An 18,867-nucleotide genomic window follows, 5' to 3' on the forward strand; every position below is an offset into this window, starting at 1 on the left:
TTCCTGCAGTTTATTGATATTTGGCAATTCTACCTGAATTTAAAAATTTTGCAGTAGCCAACGGTCCGCAGGCAGGGACAACCTTGATAGATGCCATAGAGTTGTACAGTCGGAGAAATGCAACTGGTCGATTTCTCCTTGACGCGACGTCATGGAACAGTTTTGAAAATATATTTGACTCTGGTTTCTAATTATATCAATATTTGCATTTATTTAGTTGATTAACACGAATGTTTCTCGCACAATAACTAGTTCGGTTTGTATTTATTGTTGCAGCACTTCAGCTGAAGCAATTTGATGATTTGTCGTAATGAATGCTAATTAAACGCATTCGTTTTCTAGTTCATTTGGTAGCCAAACAGCATCTGAATCTCTTGCCCCTTCTCGGCTATCTAACTCTAGTGACTGTCTATGTATTCGTTCAACTTGAATGTTTCTCGGATGGCCAGGGCAGCAAAGTGTGTCAAAATTCTTAGGCGTATCCATGAAACAAAACCTTCCTCACATAGCCAGTCGAGCTGTGTGGCTGGTTATGTGCTCTAGCTTAGCAAACAGAGAGATACCCACTCACATACACACACGTACACATATACACGGTGCTACATAGCTGGGTATATAGCAAACATAGATACAGATAGTAGATATGCAGGGCCGGCCACAGATAGAGATAGCAATGTTCGAGCATGTTTCACACAATTTGGGTATATCCACGGCTCGAAACGTAAATGGAAAAGCAAATAAAAGGTGCTAATTTCATGAGGGTTCAATTAGACGTTTGGCTGCTGTACGATTTCTTTTTGAACTGTTATTTCTTTTTGTAGGTCGAGACTCTAGTTTAAATAAAAAAAACACTTCACAGCTTCAACATAATCGAATAATTTATTAAACAGTACACTCCTGCAGGTGATTTTTAAGCATTATATAAATATATATATATATATATATATATATATATATATATATATATATATATATATATATATATATATATATATATATATATATATATATATATATATATATATATATATATTAATTTAATTTTTTATTAAAAAATAAACCAAAAAAATCAGCTCGCCCGAGCAGGGACTTGAACCCTGGACCCTTGGATTAAAAGTCCAATGCTCTACCGACTGAGCTACCCGGGCAATTGCTTTGAGAGTGCCAAAAAGCCTTTACACTCTTGCTATCAAAAAGCTCATTCAGAGAATTAATGCTTGAAAGCTTTAAAGAACCGGAAAAAGCTTATTGCTGTATCAGAGCGTAATTTTCTAAACAAGTTTAATATTCAACAATTTATATTTCTATCTTTTTTTTTAGCTATGGCATTATGGCAAAATAGTTCATTGATATTTTAAAAAAGAATATTGAGATCGGACTGCAAAAAGATTGTGGTCCAACAATTGGCAAGGCTGGTAATGGCAGACCACTCCGGTACGCTATCCCACTACTGCCTACCACGGGAACTCTTGGCTGCTGGTTTTCACCCCTGGCCCGGTTCATCCCTCCTTAGCCAACCTGAATGCCGTGGACTCCTCCTCGGCACCCATATTGATGGCAAGCTTAGTGCGGACGTTCCGTCAACATGGCTGGTCCACTACACAGTGATCCCCAGCCTCAGGCCATCCCACAATCAGACCTCACAGAAGCGTGATTACAGAAGATGCCAACCTTCCAGTCGAAAGTTTCGTTTCTACAAACGCATTTTATGTCACATTGCTCACTGAACTGAACTGCACTGCTTTACCAATCAACTGCTTTCATCAAAAACTACTTTCTAACTGAGGCTATTTCGTTAAGAGTTCGATGGTTTGCATGGGTTGAATATTAATGAGATTTGTGATTCAGCTAAAAAATAATAATATATCTCAAACGCATAAAAACGGGTATATAATCTCCAGTGACACGTACCATACTGCTTGGCTAACACTGCTTTTCAAAAAAAATTTATATTCAGTATTGAACTGCTTTAAATACAATGTACGGTTCAAATAGTTATCTCTTTAGATTAAAAGTATATTGTTAATCATTTGTATTTCCTATAAAAATAATAGTAAAATATTTGTTATTACTTTTGCTAATTATTAGAAAAAAGAAAAAATAAGATCGCCCGAGCAGGGACTTGAACCCTGGACCCTTGGATTAAAAGTCCAATGCTCTACCGACTGAGCTACCCGGGCATTCTACCGGCCGTTGCCGAAATCCAATCAAAGCTGTTGGATCCTGGAATGTCTACAGGAATATTAAAATAAAATCATAAATAATATAATAAATTTAAAAATACTGAAACAAAACAAATAGTAATTGAAAAAAAAAAAAACAAACAAATGTTTGATGAATCTAAATAGTTTTTTTGAAGATTAGAATAAATCAAATATAGAATGAATTTTTACCTAAAACCAAAGTTTTATTTTTTTATTTAATTATTGATCTTATGAGTTTAATATAATGTTTTATAGTTAATATTTAAACAAATAATTTTAAGAATCATCTTCAGTTGTAGCGAGTTGGGATAGTTGAGAACGAGGAGTTCTTCCATATTCCATTCTACATGGAGTATACAAATTGAAATAGATAGTATACAAATTGGGTAGTATAAAGAATATATAATGAACATAAATTGAGTTAATACCGTTTATATATGGACTTAAGCATGCTCTTTGTAGGGACTGCTATAAGAAATAATAGCACGCCTTGAGCACTAGGTACGAGGTCTAGAAACATTGCAACGTTTTGAATAATAATTGCATCAGTTGTAGTTACAATTTGGGCGGTTATAATTTCCATGAACCACAAACCGCCTGTTATAGCGAATAATCTGATTGACTGCGCGAAACTGAAATGAAAATGGGAAATAATACATACATAATATTGTAGCAGGCTACTAGCCTATGTATACTGTAGCTGGTTACTAGCCTATGTTATATTAGATTTAAGTTAACAGCATTATGGTTAACCATCGATAGATACACATCTATCGATAGTTAACCATATTGGTGGCTGAGGAGGCTGTCGATATGCAACATGCCATTTTGAGTAATAGAAAGAGGAGGATCGATACATTTTAAGCTTGAATGTGAACAATAGCAGACGTGTGTATATCAAGAAATTATGAAATAAAGAAATTAAACAAAAGGCCTACTACAATCTCAGAAGTGGGATAAAGTACACTAATTTTTCAAATTAAATAAAATGAATTTAAGCATAAATGAAATTAAGCATAGACGAAGTATCTGTGGTGCAGTTAAAGAAGTGGCTAGCTGCATTGGGCTTGTCGACTCAAGGGTGCAAGACTGAACTTGTCGCTCGCCTCAATGGCGTGCCCGCAAATTTGCGCGGCAGCGCCCCCGAAGTGGAACAGGGAGAGGAGGAGTCAGATCAAACTGGAGTATCGCAGACAGTGCAAATGCAACAGGAGGAAATAGACAGGAATGAAAATATTTTGCGAGAGCTAAGTGAGCAGATCGACGCAGCAAAGAAGCAGCTAAAAAATTTTCACACACGACAATTGGACAGAGACGGCAATAGCAATTGGAAACAATTTCGTAAGGTTAATCAGTATACATTTTAAGTCCAAAGATAATGCCTCCATTATTGCAGAATGCCTCATAGATTCAGGAAGTCCTATTTCGTTTATTAAAAAATCGTGTGTCCCAGTTGGAATAAAACTTAAAGCACACGCAGAAAATTACTTTGGGCTAAATGAAAGCCAGTTAAATGTGATTGGAAAAACATTTGTTCATATTTTCAAGAAGTTTGAGAAAATAAATTTTTGGTTAATAGTTGTCCCTGATGAATCTATGAGGTCTGAACTAATTTTAGGGAGAGATTTCATGGAAGCTTGCAATTTATATGTTGACCCAATCGCCTTGAGAATGATTTCAGTGGAAAGAGCAGCTGGCACGTTAGATAAATCGTTAGAAAATACATTGTTAGGAAACACATCGTTAGATAAATCGTTAGAAAATACATTGTTAGGAAACACATCGTTAGATAAATCGTTAGAAAATACATTGTTAGGAAACACATCGTTAGATAAATCGTTAGAAAATACATTGTTAGGAAACACATCGTTAGATAAATCGTTAGAAAATACATTGTTAGGAAACACATCGTTAGATAAATCGTTAGAAAATACATTGTTAGGAAACACATCGTTAGATAAATCGTTAGAAAATACATTGTTAGGAAACACATCGTTAGATAAATCGTTAGAAAATACATTCTTAGGAAACACATCATTAGATAAATCGTTAGAAAATACATTCTTAGGAACCACATCATTAGATAAATCGTTAGAAAATACATTAGTAAATAAAGTGTTAGAAAATGAAGAATTAGGAAAGAAGTTAGTAAATAAAGTGTTAGAAAATGAAGAATTAGGAAAGAAGTTAGTAAGTAAAGTGTTAGAAAATGAAGAATTAGGAAAGAAGTTAGTAAGTAAAGTGTTAGAAAATGAAGAATTAGGAGAGAAGTTAGTAAGTAAATTGTTAGAAAATAAAGAATTAGGAAGGAAGTTAGTAAATAAAGTGTTAGGAAACAAAGACTTAGAAGAGAAATTGTTAGACAAATGGTCAAATAATAAAGAATTAGAAGAAAAATTATTAGACAAAGAAGAGATCGATAGGTCAAAAGAGTGTTTAGAAAAGTCAATGGAAATAAATAGCAAAAGCGTTTTTGACGATAATTTTGAAAACAGCATGCTTCAAATTAATGTGGTAGACGGAGACAATGAAAAAGAGATATATATTATCGGTGAAAATATTAGTTATGATGTGCGGAAAAAACTAATTAGATTGCTGAAAGTGGAATATGTAGATGCTGAAAGGCCAGTGAAACCTAAAAAGAAATGCGAAATGAATATACGAATTGAGAAAGCAAAACCGTTTAGCTGTTCACCAAGAAGGTTATCATACACTGAAAAGGAAAAATTACAGATAATGTTAGACGAATACCTTAGAAATGGCATCATACAACCTAGTTGCTCAGAGTATGCTTCACCAATAGTATTAGTAAAGAAAAAAACAGGAGATTTAAGAATGTGCGTTGATTTTAGAAAACTCAACAAGATCATGATCAAAGACAATTATCCTTTGCCGTTGATTGATGATTTGTTAGACAGACTAGTGGGGAAGTCTATTTTCACGAAGCTTGACCTGAAGAATGGATATTTTCATGTTTTTGTAGAGAAAGAGTCAGTAAAATACACATCGTTTGTTACGCCGTTAGGACAGTTTGAGTTCTTGAGAATGCCTATGGGATTAAAAACAGCTCCGCAAATTTTTCAGAGGTTCGTTAATGATATATTTGCAGATTTAATAAAGGAAAGCAAGGTAATTGTATATATGGATGATATAATGATTGCCAGCAAAGATGTGTCCGAGCATCTTAAGATACTAGAAGAGGTTTTAAAACGATTAGTAGAGAACAAATTAGAGTTGAGGCTGGATAAATGTGAATTTTTGCAGAACAAGGTTAAATATTTAGGATTTGTAATATCAGAAGATGGCATTAGAGCAGATGATAAGGGATTAGAAGCGGTAAAGAATTTCCCAATACCTAATAAAGTTCAGGCGGTGCAAAGTTTTCTCGGGTTGTGCTCATATTTTAGAAGATTTATAAAAGACTTTTCAACTCTGGCAAAACCGTTGTATGACTTATTGCGGAAAGATAGAAAATTTCAATTTGAAGAAAAGGAACTAAATTGTTTTTTATGCTTGAAGGAGAAATTGTTAGAGGCACCAGTATTAGCGTTGTATAATCATAAAGATGACGTAGAATTGCATTGTGATGCCAGTGCAATGGGATTTGGAGCAGTGCTTTTACAAAAGAAAGAAGACGGAAAGCTGCATCCTGTATTTTATTTTTCAAAGCGAACGACAGAAACGGAAGCAAAATATCATAGTTTTGAACTGGAAACTTTAGCCATTATTAATGCACTTAGGAGATTTAGAATATATTTGCAAGGCAGAAAATTTAAAATAGTAACGGATTGTAATTCTTTAACTTTAACTTTGAATAAAATAGATCTTAACCCTAGAATTGCAAGATGGGCATTGGAAATGCAAGAATTTGATTATGAATTAGTGCACAGGGCTGGAAGTCAAATGCAGCATGTAGATGCATTAAGTAGATATAATAATACCATTATGGTAACAGAAGCAAATAGTTTTGAGACTAATTTAATTATTTGCCAGACGAAAGATGCAAAGTTACAAGAAATTAGAAAATTGTTAGAGAAACAAGAGCATAAATTATTTGAAATGAGAAATGGTGTTATATTTAGGAAGACAAATGATGATAGACTACTATTTTATGTACCAGAAAAGATGGAAGAACATGTATTGTACAAATATCACAATGAATTAGGGCACGTTGGAAGGGACAAGATGCTTAATGCAATAAGTAAATCATATTGGTTTCCCAATATGAAAAAGAAAATTTTAGAACATATTGAAAATTGTTTGCAATGCATAGCATTCTCGCCTAGAACGGGCAAAGCAGAAGGGTTGCTGCATAGCATTCCAAAGGGGAATAAACCGTTCCAAATAATTCATATTGACCATTATGGACCAGTGGATAACGGCAGATCAAAGAAATACATTTTTGCAGTAGTAGATGGGTTTACAAAGTTTGTCAGATTATTCACTACTAAAACAACAAGCACTAGGGAAGTTGTAAAGGCATTGAGAGAATATTTTAGAACATACAGTAAGCCAGAATGTATTATATCAGATAGAGGAAGTTGTTTTACGTCAACGGAGTTTGACCAATTTTTAGAAGAAGCAAAGGTAAAGCATATTAGGATTGCAACGGGATCGCCACAAGCGAATGGTCAGGTGGAGCGAATAAACAGAAGTTTAGGTCCGATGATAGCTAAACTAATAGAAGGTGATAATGGACAGCATTGGGATTCAATAAGTGAGAGGGTGGAATATGTTTTGAATAACACTCAACATTGTAGCACCAAGCAATTGCCAAGCGTAATGTTATTCGGAATAGCGCAAAAAGGGGAAATTAGTGATAGTTTAGGAGAGCAATTAGAGAAAATAATAGGATTAGATATATGCAGTTCACAGAATTTAGAAGATATTAGAGAACAAGCACAACATTATCAATCTGCAGCACAAACACGGAATGAAGAGAACTTTAATAATGCTAGGAAAGCTGCAAAAGTATACAAGCCAGGAGATTATGTAATGGTTAAGAATTTTGACAACACGGTGGGAATATCAAGGAAATTAATACCTAAATCCAAAGGACCATATGTCATAGATAAAGTACTGAAGAACGATAGGTATTTGATAAAAGACGTTGACGGTTTCCAATTATCCAGGAATCCTTATCAAGGTGTTTGGAGTGCAAGCAATATAAGACATTGGATAAAAGCATAAGAGAGATAATAACTTATATTTTAGATATTAATTTCATAACTAGTGTGTAACATTTAATTAATAATTTAATTTTTATAACATGTAAATAGAATATCGGTAAGAATTTTTTTTTGTATCAAACATGTAAACACAATATTATTTTTAGGAAGTTAAGTATCAAATATTATATAAAATTAACAGAGATAGAGGGCTATCTCAGAGTCAGGATGGCCGAATTGTAGCAGGCTACTAGCCTATGTATACTGTAGCTGGTTACTAGCCTATGTTATATTAGATTTAAGTTAACAGCATTATGGTTAACCATCGATAGATACACATCTATCGATAGTTAACCATATTGGTGGCTGAGGAGGCTGTCGATATGCAACATGCCATTTTGAGTAATAGAAAGAGGAGGATCGATACATTTTAAGCTTGAATGTGAACAATAGCAGACGTGTGTATATCAAGAAATTATGAAATAAAGAAATTAAACAAAAGGCCTACTACAATATTATTATTATTATTATTATTATTTATTTTTTTATTTTGTTTGCTTAGTCTCTAGACATACTTAGCGCGACTATTCACATTTCTCTTACTCTCGGAAGTGCGCCAATTGCGTTCGTTTTGCTTATTTTCCACATATATTATTTTTGCTGTCGCTACGAAGAGCCCAATGTTAATTAGAATGGCAACCAATATAGGAGAAATAAAATAGATAATTCCTGATACATCAATCACTAAAAAAAAACTTCAATTAAGACATGTAATATATTATATGAATAAATAGTGTTTACTTTTAATCAAACAATTATATACTCCCACTTCTGGTTTTAAATGGTTAGGAACATCTTTAGGTAAGTATCGATCAGCCCCCACGAAAACAGAAAGTAATATAGCAGCTATGCTCCAAACGATGATACTATGTTTCATGAATCTGGATTCCTCCCCAATTTCAAGACTCTTAAAGTTCTTCCATAGTGTCAAGTTGATCATGATGAGCCACAGGAAGGTGGCCATAACGAAAAACAGTGTACGTAGGCTAATATTTAAGGTAATATCAATGTGTCAATATGCAAAGCTAATGAAATTTGTGACATTACCAAGTGCAAGGCACGATTTAAAGGTGAAGTCATCGGGGATTTTGAGAACCGATTCGATAAACGCCTAGAAAAAGCTAATAGTTAGGGAAGTGAAGTAACACATGTAACATCGATTGTACATCGTCTTATATTTCTTGACATATAGAAATACCGCAATAGTCAGGACCAGGCAGAACACGGAAAGAGCTCTTAATGCTTGGTCTGCCGAAACTACAGTCAAATAAAATTGTATATATGTATATAATATATTTTTCAGATGCTTTGCAGATGCTATCACTTCCATTCGATATCTTACACGTTATTATATTTACTCGTTCGGGTAGGGGCAGAACTTTGGCCCCGATGCTGTATTCCCTATTCTTGTAATCTTTCTTGAACGGGAACCAGCAATATTGCTGTTTTGTGAAGCTCATGTTATTTCCGAGGACGTATAGCACATCATTCTATAAAAAGAGAGTATCACAATATCTTCAGTCAACAATTTTTATATTTTCTTCGTGAATGAGTATAACTTATAAATACTCCCTGCAAACCTCAAATAAAATCCACCAATTTTCCGTATCACTCTCGCTGAATGCTCCACATGGGTTTTTATAGGCTACTTGCACAACATAATCTATGAGTATATCCTTCTGCACCACCTGACCGTTGAGAAGAGTTATATTCAAAAGTCGAAAATCAAAGGTGTTTGGGTACTCACAACAAAAAATTAAGCACGGTTTAATATGACAGACACAGCCTCGGATATTGTCATCAACTTCCTTAATTCCATCAAGGAATATTTTATCTTTGAATATTCCAGTTTTTTTTTTTTTTTTTTTTGAATTATAATGTCTCTATATTGAAAGGATCCGTTCGAGAGAGATCAAAATATAAACTGAGAGTTTAATTGTACGATTATGGAAAATAGAAATAAGAATTTATATTATGTAAAACCACGAAGTTTTGAGTGAGTAATATCTGGCTATGGGTTAAAAATAGATCGTTATACATATATGTATATAAAAAACAATTATAAGTGCTCGACTACGACATCCCGTGAGCCCTTCGTGAAACTATTCTCACATACGTACGCTCGCATAAGTTTGCGGCTGCAGATCAATAAATTTGATAATAACATTAATATTATGTCTTTGCCAAAACACAAGTCTCCAGTATTTGAAAAACGCTTTTGCTAAATTTATATAAAAAAAACATGATTCTAAATTTAAAACTTTGGCACTTTAACTCTAAAGATATAGGGGATATAATTTTTTACTAATTATACCCTGAACCCATTGGAAATGGGAAATCAGGGTATAATGGTTTTGTTGAAATGTATCTATCAGGCAGAAGGAGGCGTGGACAACCCCACACAGCATATATATTTTTGTTCAAGGCGACGAGCTGAGTCGATTTAGCCCTGTTCGTCTGTCTGTCCGTCCGTGTCCGTGTCGATTTAAGAAGATATAAGAGCTAGAGACTTTTTTTAGAATTTTTTTTTTTTTCAAATGTCCATATATACATACATATAGTGCGGACATCGAGTTTATCTCCAAAAATCGATACCTCTTCCCGTTATTTTTTTATCCTTTAAGATATTATCGAAAATAAGCTATTTAATTATATATCCAATATCTTTAAAGCTAGCTAGAGTCGCAAAATTTTATATGTGAATTCATGTGGACATCCACAAGAAAAGTTAGCAACCAATTAATTTCCCATAGTAAGCCCATACTGCAGCCCATGCGTGTTTATGCGAGCGTGCCTATATGTGTCTGTGTGTTTCTTGTGTAAGCAGAAAGACGCAAAGAATTATTAAAATATCAGTTGCTTGAAGGGTTCAGGGGATCTCATAGTCGAGCAGTATCGACTATAGCTTTCTTACTTGTTTTCGATTAGGCCTTTGGTTCCGAAAAAAAATATAAATAAATAAATGGGAGTAATTATCGATTTTTGGATTCGATTCAATGCAAATCTCTAAATATCTCGGCCCTTATACGGAAAAACGGACATACGGATTTGGCAAAATCGGACCATCTCGGCGTCCTGATCAAGAATATATATACTTTATGGAATCTTCTACTTCTCCTTCTGCCTGTTACATACATTAAACAAAATTATTATAACCTAATTTCCCATTTTCAATGGGTACAGGGTATAAACATATGTATATACATATATACATATATAGCAATAGGCAGCTATTTATATATATATATATATATATATGAGTATATATATATATATATATATATATATATATATATATATATATATATATTGTATATGAGCTTTATAATATTGAGATAGAGAGAGAAAGAGAGGTCTTCCTTATCTGTAGGATTATCATGTCATCTATACGTAAGCAATAGTTATTTGTCGAGATGAGCTATTTAGTTGTCTACGCTCCGTCAATGTGTCAAGATCGCAACATAGGCTCTTAAGATGATTGGACCCATAGCTATTGGACTTCTCATAATATTTCTGTGGACATTTACAATTCCTGTAATGGACAAGTGTTTTATCTATGCGATGCCAATTGAATTGGCTAGTATTATATGCGGCCGTTCCAAATCTACGAAAAGTATTAGTGAAAGTATACAGCTTAAATGGGTTGTTCTATCATAACCTTTGATACTATAACTGAAATTGTGTACAAATAAATAAAAGAGCCCAAATGTGTACGCGTACAAATATATGTATATATGTTATAAAGTTAATCGAATAGTTTTGAGAATTTTTTTTATTCCGTAGCAAAAAGATTGTGGTCCAACAATTGGCAAGGCTGGTAATGGCAGACCACTCCGGTACGCTATCCCACTACTGCCTACCACGGGAACTCTTGGCTGCTGGTTTTCACCCCTGGCCCGGTTCATCCCTCCTTAGCCAACCTGAATGCCGTGGACTCCTCCTCGGCACCCATATTGATGGCAAGCTTAGTGCGGACGTTCCGTCAACATGGCTGGTCCACTACACAGTGATCCCCAGCCTCAGGCCATCCCACAATCAGACCTCACAGAAGCGTGATTACAGAAGATGCCAACCTTCCAGTCGAAAGTTTCGTTTCTACAAACGCATTTTATGTCACATTGCTCACTGAACTGAACTGCACTGCTTTACCAATCAACTGCTTTCATCAAAAACTACTTTCTAACTGAGGCTATTTCGTTAAGAGTTCGATGGTTTGCATGGGTTGAATAATAATGAGATTTGTGATTCAGCATAAAAATAATAATATATCTGAAATGTACAAAAACGGGTATATAATTTCCAGTGACACGTGGCTGTAGTGTTTGAATAACACTGTTTTAAAACATGTGTATACTAGTACTGAACTGCTTTAAGCGCAAAAATTCAAAGTTGCTCTCTTAACACTGAACGTGAGTAGTTGCTTTGGTTTGCTTATTAAATTAATGGAAAATAATATATATATTTATAATAAAAATATTTTTAAAAAATTAAATAAAATATAGTTTTATATTAATTTAAAAAAAATCTAAGTAAAATAAGTTCGCCCGAGCAGGGACTTGAACCCTGGACCCTTGGATTAAAAGTCCAATGCTCTACCGACTGAGCTACCCGGGCATTCATGGTGTTGTTGCAAAGATCCAATTATAGTTTCTTTCCATGAAATCTTTGCAGGAATATTTAATCTATATAATTGTCTTATTTACAAATCGAATATTTTATGATTCATATCTGCTTAATAGTTAAATAAATAGTTTTAAGAACCCGCATTTGTTGTAGAGATGTAGGCAAGTTGAGTAGGTTTCATTCTTGTGAACTCCATTCTAGATTAATTATACAAAATTGAATGGATTAGTATAAGGAATATATGAAAATGATATTAAATACCGATTATAGGATAGCTTTAATCATCTTTTTCCTTACGACTGTTATAACCAATATAAAGACGCCTTGAGAGCTCGGTACGAGGTCTAAATAAGTCGAAGCATTACCAAACTCCGTGGTAAATAGAGAAGCTATATTATCTATGAACCACACCCCTGCTGTTGCAGCGAATAATCGGATAAGCAGCTCGAATCTTAAATGGAAATAGACATAATATGGCAGGCAATTTTATTTTTACTTACTTAGCATGATTTTCCACAGTTTTCCTACTATTGGAAATGTTCCCATTGCGTTGATTATACTTATTTTCCAAATATATTACTCTTGCAGTTGCAACGAAAAGTCCTATATTTATTAGAATGGCAACCAATGTTAGAGAATTGAAATAGATCATATCAGTAGCTAAAAAAAGTTACAGTTAAGATAGCTGATATATTTTAAATGTTAATATTTTTACTTTTCACCAAACAAACATATTTGATCACTTCAGGTTTTACATGTCTAGGAAGATCTTCAGATAAGTATCGATCAGCCCCGATGAAAACAGTAAGTAATATAGCATCAATGCTCCAAACGATGATACTATATTTCATGAAACTGGGTCTCTTTGTAACTTCGGGATGTTTATAGCTCTTCCATAGTGTCAAGTTGATCATAATGAGCCAAAGGAAGGTGGCCATAACGAAAAAATAGTGCACGTAGCTAATATTTAAGGGACATCGATGAATCTATATCCGAAGTAAGCGAAATTTGTGAAATTACCAAATGCAAGGCAAGATTTATGAGTGAAGTCATAGGAGGCGTTTATAATCGATTCAACAAACGCCCAGAAAATGTTTATGGCTGAGGAGCTGAAGTAACAAATGAAACATCGGTTGTACATCGTCTTATATTTCTTGACGTATAGAAATACCGCAATAGTCTGGACCATGCAAAACACAGAAAGAGACCTCGACGCTTGGGTTGGCGAAACTAGAATTAAATAAAATTTGAAATCCAGATCATATTCTTTTTTATAGACTTTCAGTTCAAATCGATATCTTACGCTTTGATCTGTATATTGTTTCGGGTTGAGGAATTAACTTGACAGCGAGTTTATAGTTGGCCGCATCGTTATCTTTCAACGGAAACAGGCAGTACTGCCTCTTATTGAAGCTATTGTTGTCTCTATGGACGTATAGCATATCATTCTATAAGCACGCAAGAATGTTACATTGCGAGAAAACGAATGGAGTTTTTGGAATTTACAACTGTAAATCTCTAGAAGATAAATTTTTACCCGAGTTGTATTATATAAAAAGCTTTGAAACCGATTTTTTATATGCAGGAACTGTTCTCTTCAAGATCGAAATATTAACTGAGTTTTAAATTGTACGATTTGTACGAATAAAATTATGAAAAATAGAAATAAGATTTTATATTGAGTATAACCACGAAGGCTTTGAGTGAGTAATACTTGGGTACGGGATAAGAATAGTTACCGACATAAATATTGGAAAAAAAAAAAACAATAATTATAATTCCAATCCCTCATCAGATGAAGGTATATACGAAGCTATATCATAAAAAATATGTCAAGAGGCGAGGTAAAATAACTTAGCTCTTGAATGTGAAGTTAAAAATTTTAATATAATCTTATTCTTTATTTATGGATATTAGATGTACGCTCCACAACTCGGTAAATTAAGAGGTATTATCTGCGTATGAATCTGAATGTCTGAATCTGAATGTACCAAAAATAAGAGTGTACCAAATTTTTGTTTAAAGACTGCTTTCTGTGTTGCTGTTTTGAATGTTAGCTGCTTGCTTGTGCTCTGTTGTATAACAATTTACTTTGCAAATGAGTAAATCACTGCTTGAATTATGGTATTGCTCCACATCGATGCACAGCTTGGTTAGAATCTGCTTTCAAACACACACTGCTTGGCATATTGCTATACAATAATATTTAAGACAAATAGCCCAACAAAAATAAAAGTCATTTTGGTGATTTTCAATAAAAAAAATATATACATATATTATGTAATTTAAAAAAAATATATATATATTAGTCCTGTTCGAATATAGAATGCAATAGTCAATTCATTACAAATACAGTTCCCTATGGTTTACAATAAAGTAGACGGAGATATCAAGAGTGTTTAAATCTTCAAATAAAAGACGTAAGTTTTGTACATTTTAAAATAGTTTTATTTTTATGTCATATTCGTACATGTTTACATATGTTGTCGCTTGTTTTGATTTATTTATAGTTGTATGCATTTGTGGTTTTACAGCTTATAAACATTGCATTCGCAATAGAACCCATATCATTACATAAGTACGGATCTCATTAAAAACTATTTATGTTATTTATTTTTTACATGGAATGCAGTTAAACTCTTTGCGCCCCCCTAGCCCCGTACTACAAACATTGTATTGCATTTTGATTGGAAAATCATAAAATATTTATATATGATATATATATTAAAAAAAAAAAAAAAAAAACAAACAAAAAACAAGTATATAATTTGTGCTAAGTATTTTTGCTTTTTTTTTTCTTACTTTTGTTTGTTTTCGTGTTTTAATGCGCGGGCTTTATTATTATTAGATTTTTGTTTTCTTGTTATAGTTTTTATTTTTACTAAAATTTGTCATGCTAATTCAATATAATTTAGGCTTATGGTCTAGGTTCACATAGACTACCGATAGGTTCTAAAATGCACTAACCTTAGCTTAGCAAAAAGTACAGCATAAATAATTACATTACATTTACGTATAGGTTTACTTTTTCTTCTGTTTTTCATCGTTGTTATTTTATTGTTTTTTAAGATTGATTTGTATTATTATTTTAGGTTTTAACAATTTGCGCATTGCTTAATTTAGGTTTCAAGTTGTAATGCACACTTAAGCTAGGAGACAATATGTTAAGGACTTGTTATAGTTCTTTTGATTTACAGACATAAGAGTGATACGATAATCGAATAAAAGATAACATTGAGAGAGCGTCTGGTTTGAGGCTTTGCTATAGAAATTGTGCTAAGTATTTGAAATTGAGCCACACTTTGCCAGCTAGCCAGATTCCCTGTTTCATCTCCGAATTTGTTCTCCAAATTGTGAAATGATTTTCGAATTAAGAAATAAACAAAACGAGCAAAGCAAAACTTACATCTTGTTTCTAAGTAGCTCTCGAGCCAAACAATTTATATATTTAAAAATGAAACACAAACATAATAAGGCGCCGATTGAGAGTGAGACGCTCTGCTATATACAAACTGAACGAAGCCTTATAGAGGACACAGATATACATACATACATATATATATGTATGTACCTAGATGCCATGTGCTGGTAGCTTTTAAGTACATGAATTAGAATTAGAATTAGAATTAGAATTAGGCATTAAACAAAAACTAATTTTAGTAGAAATCACTTTGAAATTATTGCAAATATTACGTTTGTTTCAAATTGGTTTTTGTTTAACCTATTTATGTTTTAGTTTTTGTTTTAGTTAGTTTGTTCGTCTGTGCGGACTTAGAGCTATAATTTAAACTAGACTTATGACTAATTGCTTTTCGAATACTGCTTAGAGAAAGAAGTTTATCATACTGGACGTCTCGTGGCAGCAGCTATCGAAAGTTAACTCCAGATCCTTGCCCCAGCTCCAAGCCCAAGGCTCAAGCTGTGTGTGTGTGAGCGTGTGTGTGTGTTTGTGAGTCGGTGTGTGTGTGTTGTGTGTCTGTGTGTGCAGGCAGGTCTAGAGAGAACTAGACGAGTGCGCACAGTTCCACCTCCAGTATCATAAACCCAAATGAGCCGCGCTCCAGCTACGGCTCATTTCTCAGCTTAACACGAATCAGTTGCAAACAAGAAGCATCGTCTTTGATGTTGGTCGATCGACAGCGGCGGCGGATTGCGGATGCGGATTGCGGATGCGGATGCGAATGCGAGGCAGTGGCAAATGGCAAATGGCGCAGGCACCGGCTCAGCAGCAGAACAAATTACAGCCAACAATGTCCGCTTTGTACTCCAGCTCCAGACCCAAATCTGAATCGGGCTCACAGTCCGAGTCCAGCAGCGGATCGAGTGATTGCGACTGTGTCTGCTGTGACTGCTGTGACTGCTCTGACTGCTGCTGCTGCTGCTGCTGCCTGATGATAACCTGAGATCAGAACTCTTGAGGATATTTAATGCAGTCGGCATTGGTATTGCTGGCATTGGCCACCGCCGCGGCGGAGCTGAACAGCGAGTTGGGACCGTTGCCGGTGCCAATGGTGCTGCCAGGTCCGCCGTTGGCATTGGCGCCGACGTTGACGCTGCCCAGCACCGATGCCGATGCGGTCGGATCCAGAGGGCCCTGGGACTGATAGCCGCCGGCCACGCTGGCCGCTGCCGCCGCCTGATATGGTTCCTGATACAACTGATTGAGTCTCTAACCAGTACCCGAAAAGTGCCACGCGTCCTATGCGCTCAGATGCGCAAACTGTGACGGATGGATATCGAACTGGTGATAGGGATGGCCGTAGGGGCCCATGTGGTATGGCACAATGTTCATCGATGCCATTTTGTGCTCCTTCTTCCACTTCATGCGCCGATTCTGGAACCAGATCTTGATCTGTCGCTCCGTCAGACAGAGCGCGTGCGCGATCTCAATGCGTCGCCGGCGCGTCAGGTAGCGATTGAAGTGGAATTCCTTCTCAAGTTCCAGTGTCTGATAGCGGGTGTATGAGGTCCGTTGTCGTTTCGTCTCGCCATTGGCATTCACAGTACCTGCAATATCGAAAGGAAAGATCCTGCGTGAGTAAATAGTGAAATGGGGTTTTCTTTAGAGCTTAACACTAATCGAAATAATCTTTGATATCTGATTAAACAAAAGTTCATTTAATATTAATCTATATTGTTGGCATAATGCGTATTAATTATATATAAAATTTTAAAAAATATAATATATACTAATATAATTTATAATAATATAATATTATTTATCACATTCTTAAGTAAAAAGTGATATTGGGGCTTTTCGGAGAGGGTAATAGAAATGAAATAGAATAATGTAAAATATTTTTGCATTATTATCATCATCATATATCATATATTATTTATTTATCATCTGGCTAGATATAACAAATAATGCATAAATCATTTTCTTGCGCACAATCGATATAAATCATTTTTATCGTCATCATCATTATCGTTTTCATAAACTTTATCGACTATCAGTAACATCAATTCTCTTATTATTATCATTATCGTCATAATTTGTAAATAATTGATTTCCCATAATGACCCGCTGACTTAATAATTTATTGAACATTTAGAAGAATTATGTTCTTTAACGAAAATGATATGCATGCCATTTTTATTACTTCTAAATTTCTTAGCAATTTATCGACATAGATATCATTTAAGTGCAGTTTTTATTGTCATCATTATCATCGTTATCATGAGCATTATCATTAGGAGTATAATTATCAGTACTATCAGTATTAATCATCAATGTAAATCAATCAATCTGACTTAATAATTTATTGAACATTTAGAACAATAATTTGCTTAAACGAAAATGATATGCATATGGCATTTTTATTACTTCCCAATTTTTGAGCAATTTATCGATATGGATATAATTTAGGACAAGTTGCTCTCGTTTACTCGATATCGTTCGTCGATGTCTTATTTCACAGCTTTACACTTCGTTCCGATGGGGTGTTTGTGGTGAATCGTGAAACATTGAAGTGGACAAGGCACCGCTGAGGCAGTTAATTTGCTGGTTTTCTAGTTTTGTTTTCTTGATTTTCTGCAACGTTGCGCATTTCATAAATATGACGTGTCAAGCGGCAATTTGGGCTTCACTGCCAAAAAGATTTTTCATTTTATTGTTGTTAGTCGAAAAATCAACAATAACAGAGCAGCAGAGTAGCAGAGCAGCCGAGCGGAGGGGCAGGCGCGAAGCACGACAAGTATCACTCTAGACTATATAGGCTATATGGACTCCTAGAGCTCTAGACCTTAGACAGCTGTCGCTGCTTGCCAATCGAGGGTTGGGAACGCTGCTCGATTTCACTGTCTTCCACCCACTGCTGATGGCCATAGATAATGACAATTTCCGAGTTTCATTCCGATCCTCCTACCTCGCCAGCGACTATTGTCATCTGTGGGCCTGCCCGAGGGGGCGTTCGTAACGCGTCGTTCATAATGAGGGGGCGGACTGTGGCAAAGTAGACTTTTAAAAGCCATTTACCGTGGCGTGTTATTATGGCCAACTCAATTGGCCCGCCCGGTATTCAACAACAATAAACAGCAAGCCAAAAAAAAAAAAAAAAAAAAAAAAAAAAAACTTTGAGAATGAAACAAACACACACACGCACACACACAGAGAAATCTGTGGCAGTCAGTCAATGTGATAGACAGGCCAAGTGAGGAGCGTTTCTGTCAGCAGCACTTTGGGAAAGCCGACAAATGTTCGCTTCTGGACCCCTCGCACGCCCCAATGAACCTATATGGGTCATGGCCCATTGCTGAACGGCAATTGGATCTACAAACTTGCTGTCGCATTTCGTTCATTTGCATTGCTT

At 34.9% G+C, this 18,867-nt stretch overlaps 1 protein-coding gene, 2 long non-coding RNA genes and 3 other non-coding genes across 7 annotated transcripts in view; 1 reads left to right on the forward strand and 5 right to left on the reverse strand.

The window, feature by feature from the left end:
• Window positions 1-1,075: 1,075 nt before the first annotated feature.
• Trnak-uuu lies at window positions 1,076-1,148 on the reverse strand. Its single transcript has one exon. It is a non-coding gene; the product is annotated as a tRNA-Lys (tRNA).
• Window positions 1,149-2,107: 959 nt separating this feature from the next.
• On the reverse strand, window positions 2,108-2,180 carry Trnak-uuu. The gene has a single exon. It is a non-coding gene; the product is annotated as a tRNA-Lys (tRNA).
• Window positions 2,181-3,464: 1,284 nt separating this feature from the next.
• LOC122756780 lies at window positions 3,465-3,782 on the forward strand. The gene is made up of 2 exons (XR_006356633.1): window positions 3,465-3,545; window positions 3,601-3,782. It is a non-coding gene; the product is annotated as an uncharacterized LOC122756780 (long non-coding RNA).
• Window positions 3,783-11,973: 8,191 nt separating this feature from the next.
• On the reverse strand, window positions 11,974-12,046 carry Trnak-uuu. The gene has a single exon. It is a non-coding gene; the product is annotated as a tRNA-Lys (tRNA).
• Window positions 12,047-12,160: 114 nt separating this feature from the next.
• LOC116804454 lies at window positions 12,161-13,966 on the reverse strand. The gene is made up of 6 exons (XR_004364420.2): window positions 13,359-13,966; window positions 13,076-13,285; window positions 12,771-13,015; window positions 12,556-12,715; window positions 12,317-12,506; window positions 12,161-12,252 (listed from the first exon to the last, which is right to left on the reverse strand). It is a non-coding gene; the product is annotated as an uncharacterized LOC116804454 (long non-coding RNA).
• Window positions 13,967-14,892: 926 nt separating this feature from the next.
• Window positions 14,893-18,867, reverse strand: part of LOC6573710 (homeotic protein Sex combs reduced) — a 34,187-nt gene continuing 30,212 nt past the window's right edge. For both annotated transcript variants that reach the window (XM_015167081.3, XM_001999740.4), the window contains exon 3: window positions 14,893-17,062. In XM_015167081.3, the coding sequence (XP_015022567.1) occupies window positions 16,755-17,062 (308 nt within the window). In that variant the 3' untranslated portion in view covers window positions 14,893-16,754. The remainder of the gene's footprint in view (window positions 17,063-18,867) is intronic.

This window comes from Drosophila mojavensis, unplaced genomic scaffold, assembly GCF_018153725.1.
Source record: "Drosophila mojavensis isolate 15081-1352.22 unplaced genomic scaffold, ASM1815372v1 contig_16, whole genome shotgun sequence".
NCBI classification, from domain to species: Eukaryota; Metazoa; Arthropoda; class Insecta; order Diptera; family Drosophilidae; genus Drosophila; species Drosophila mojavensis.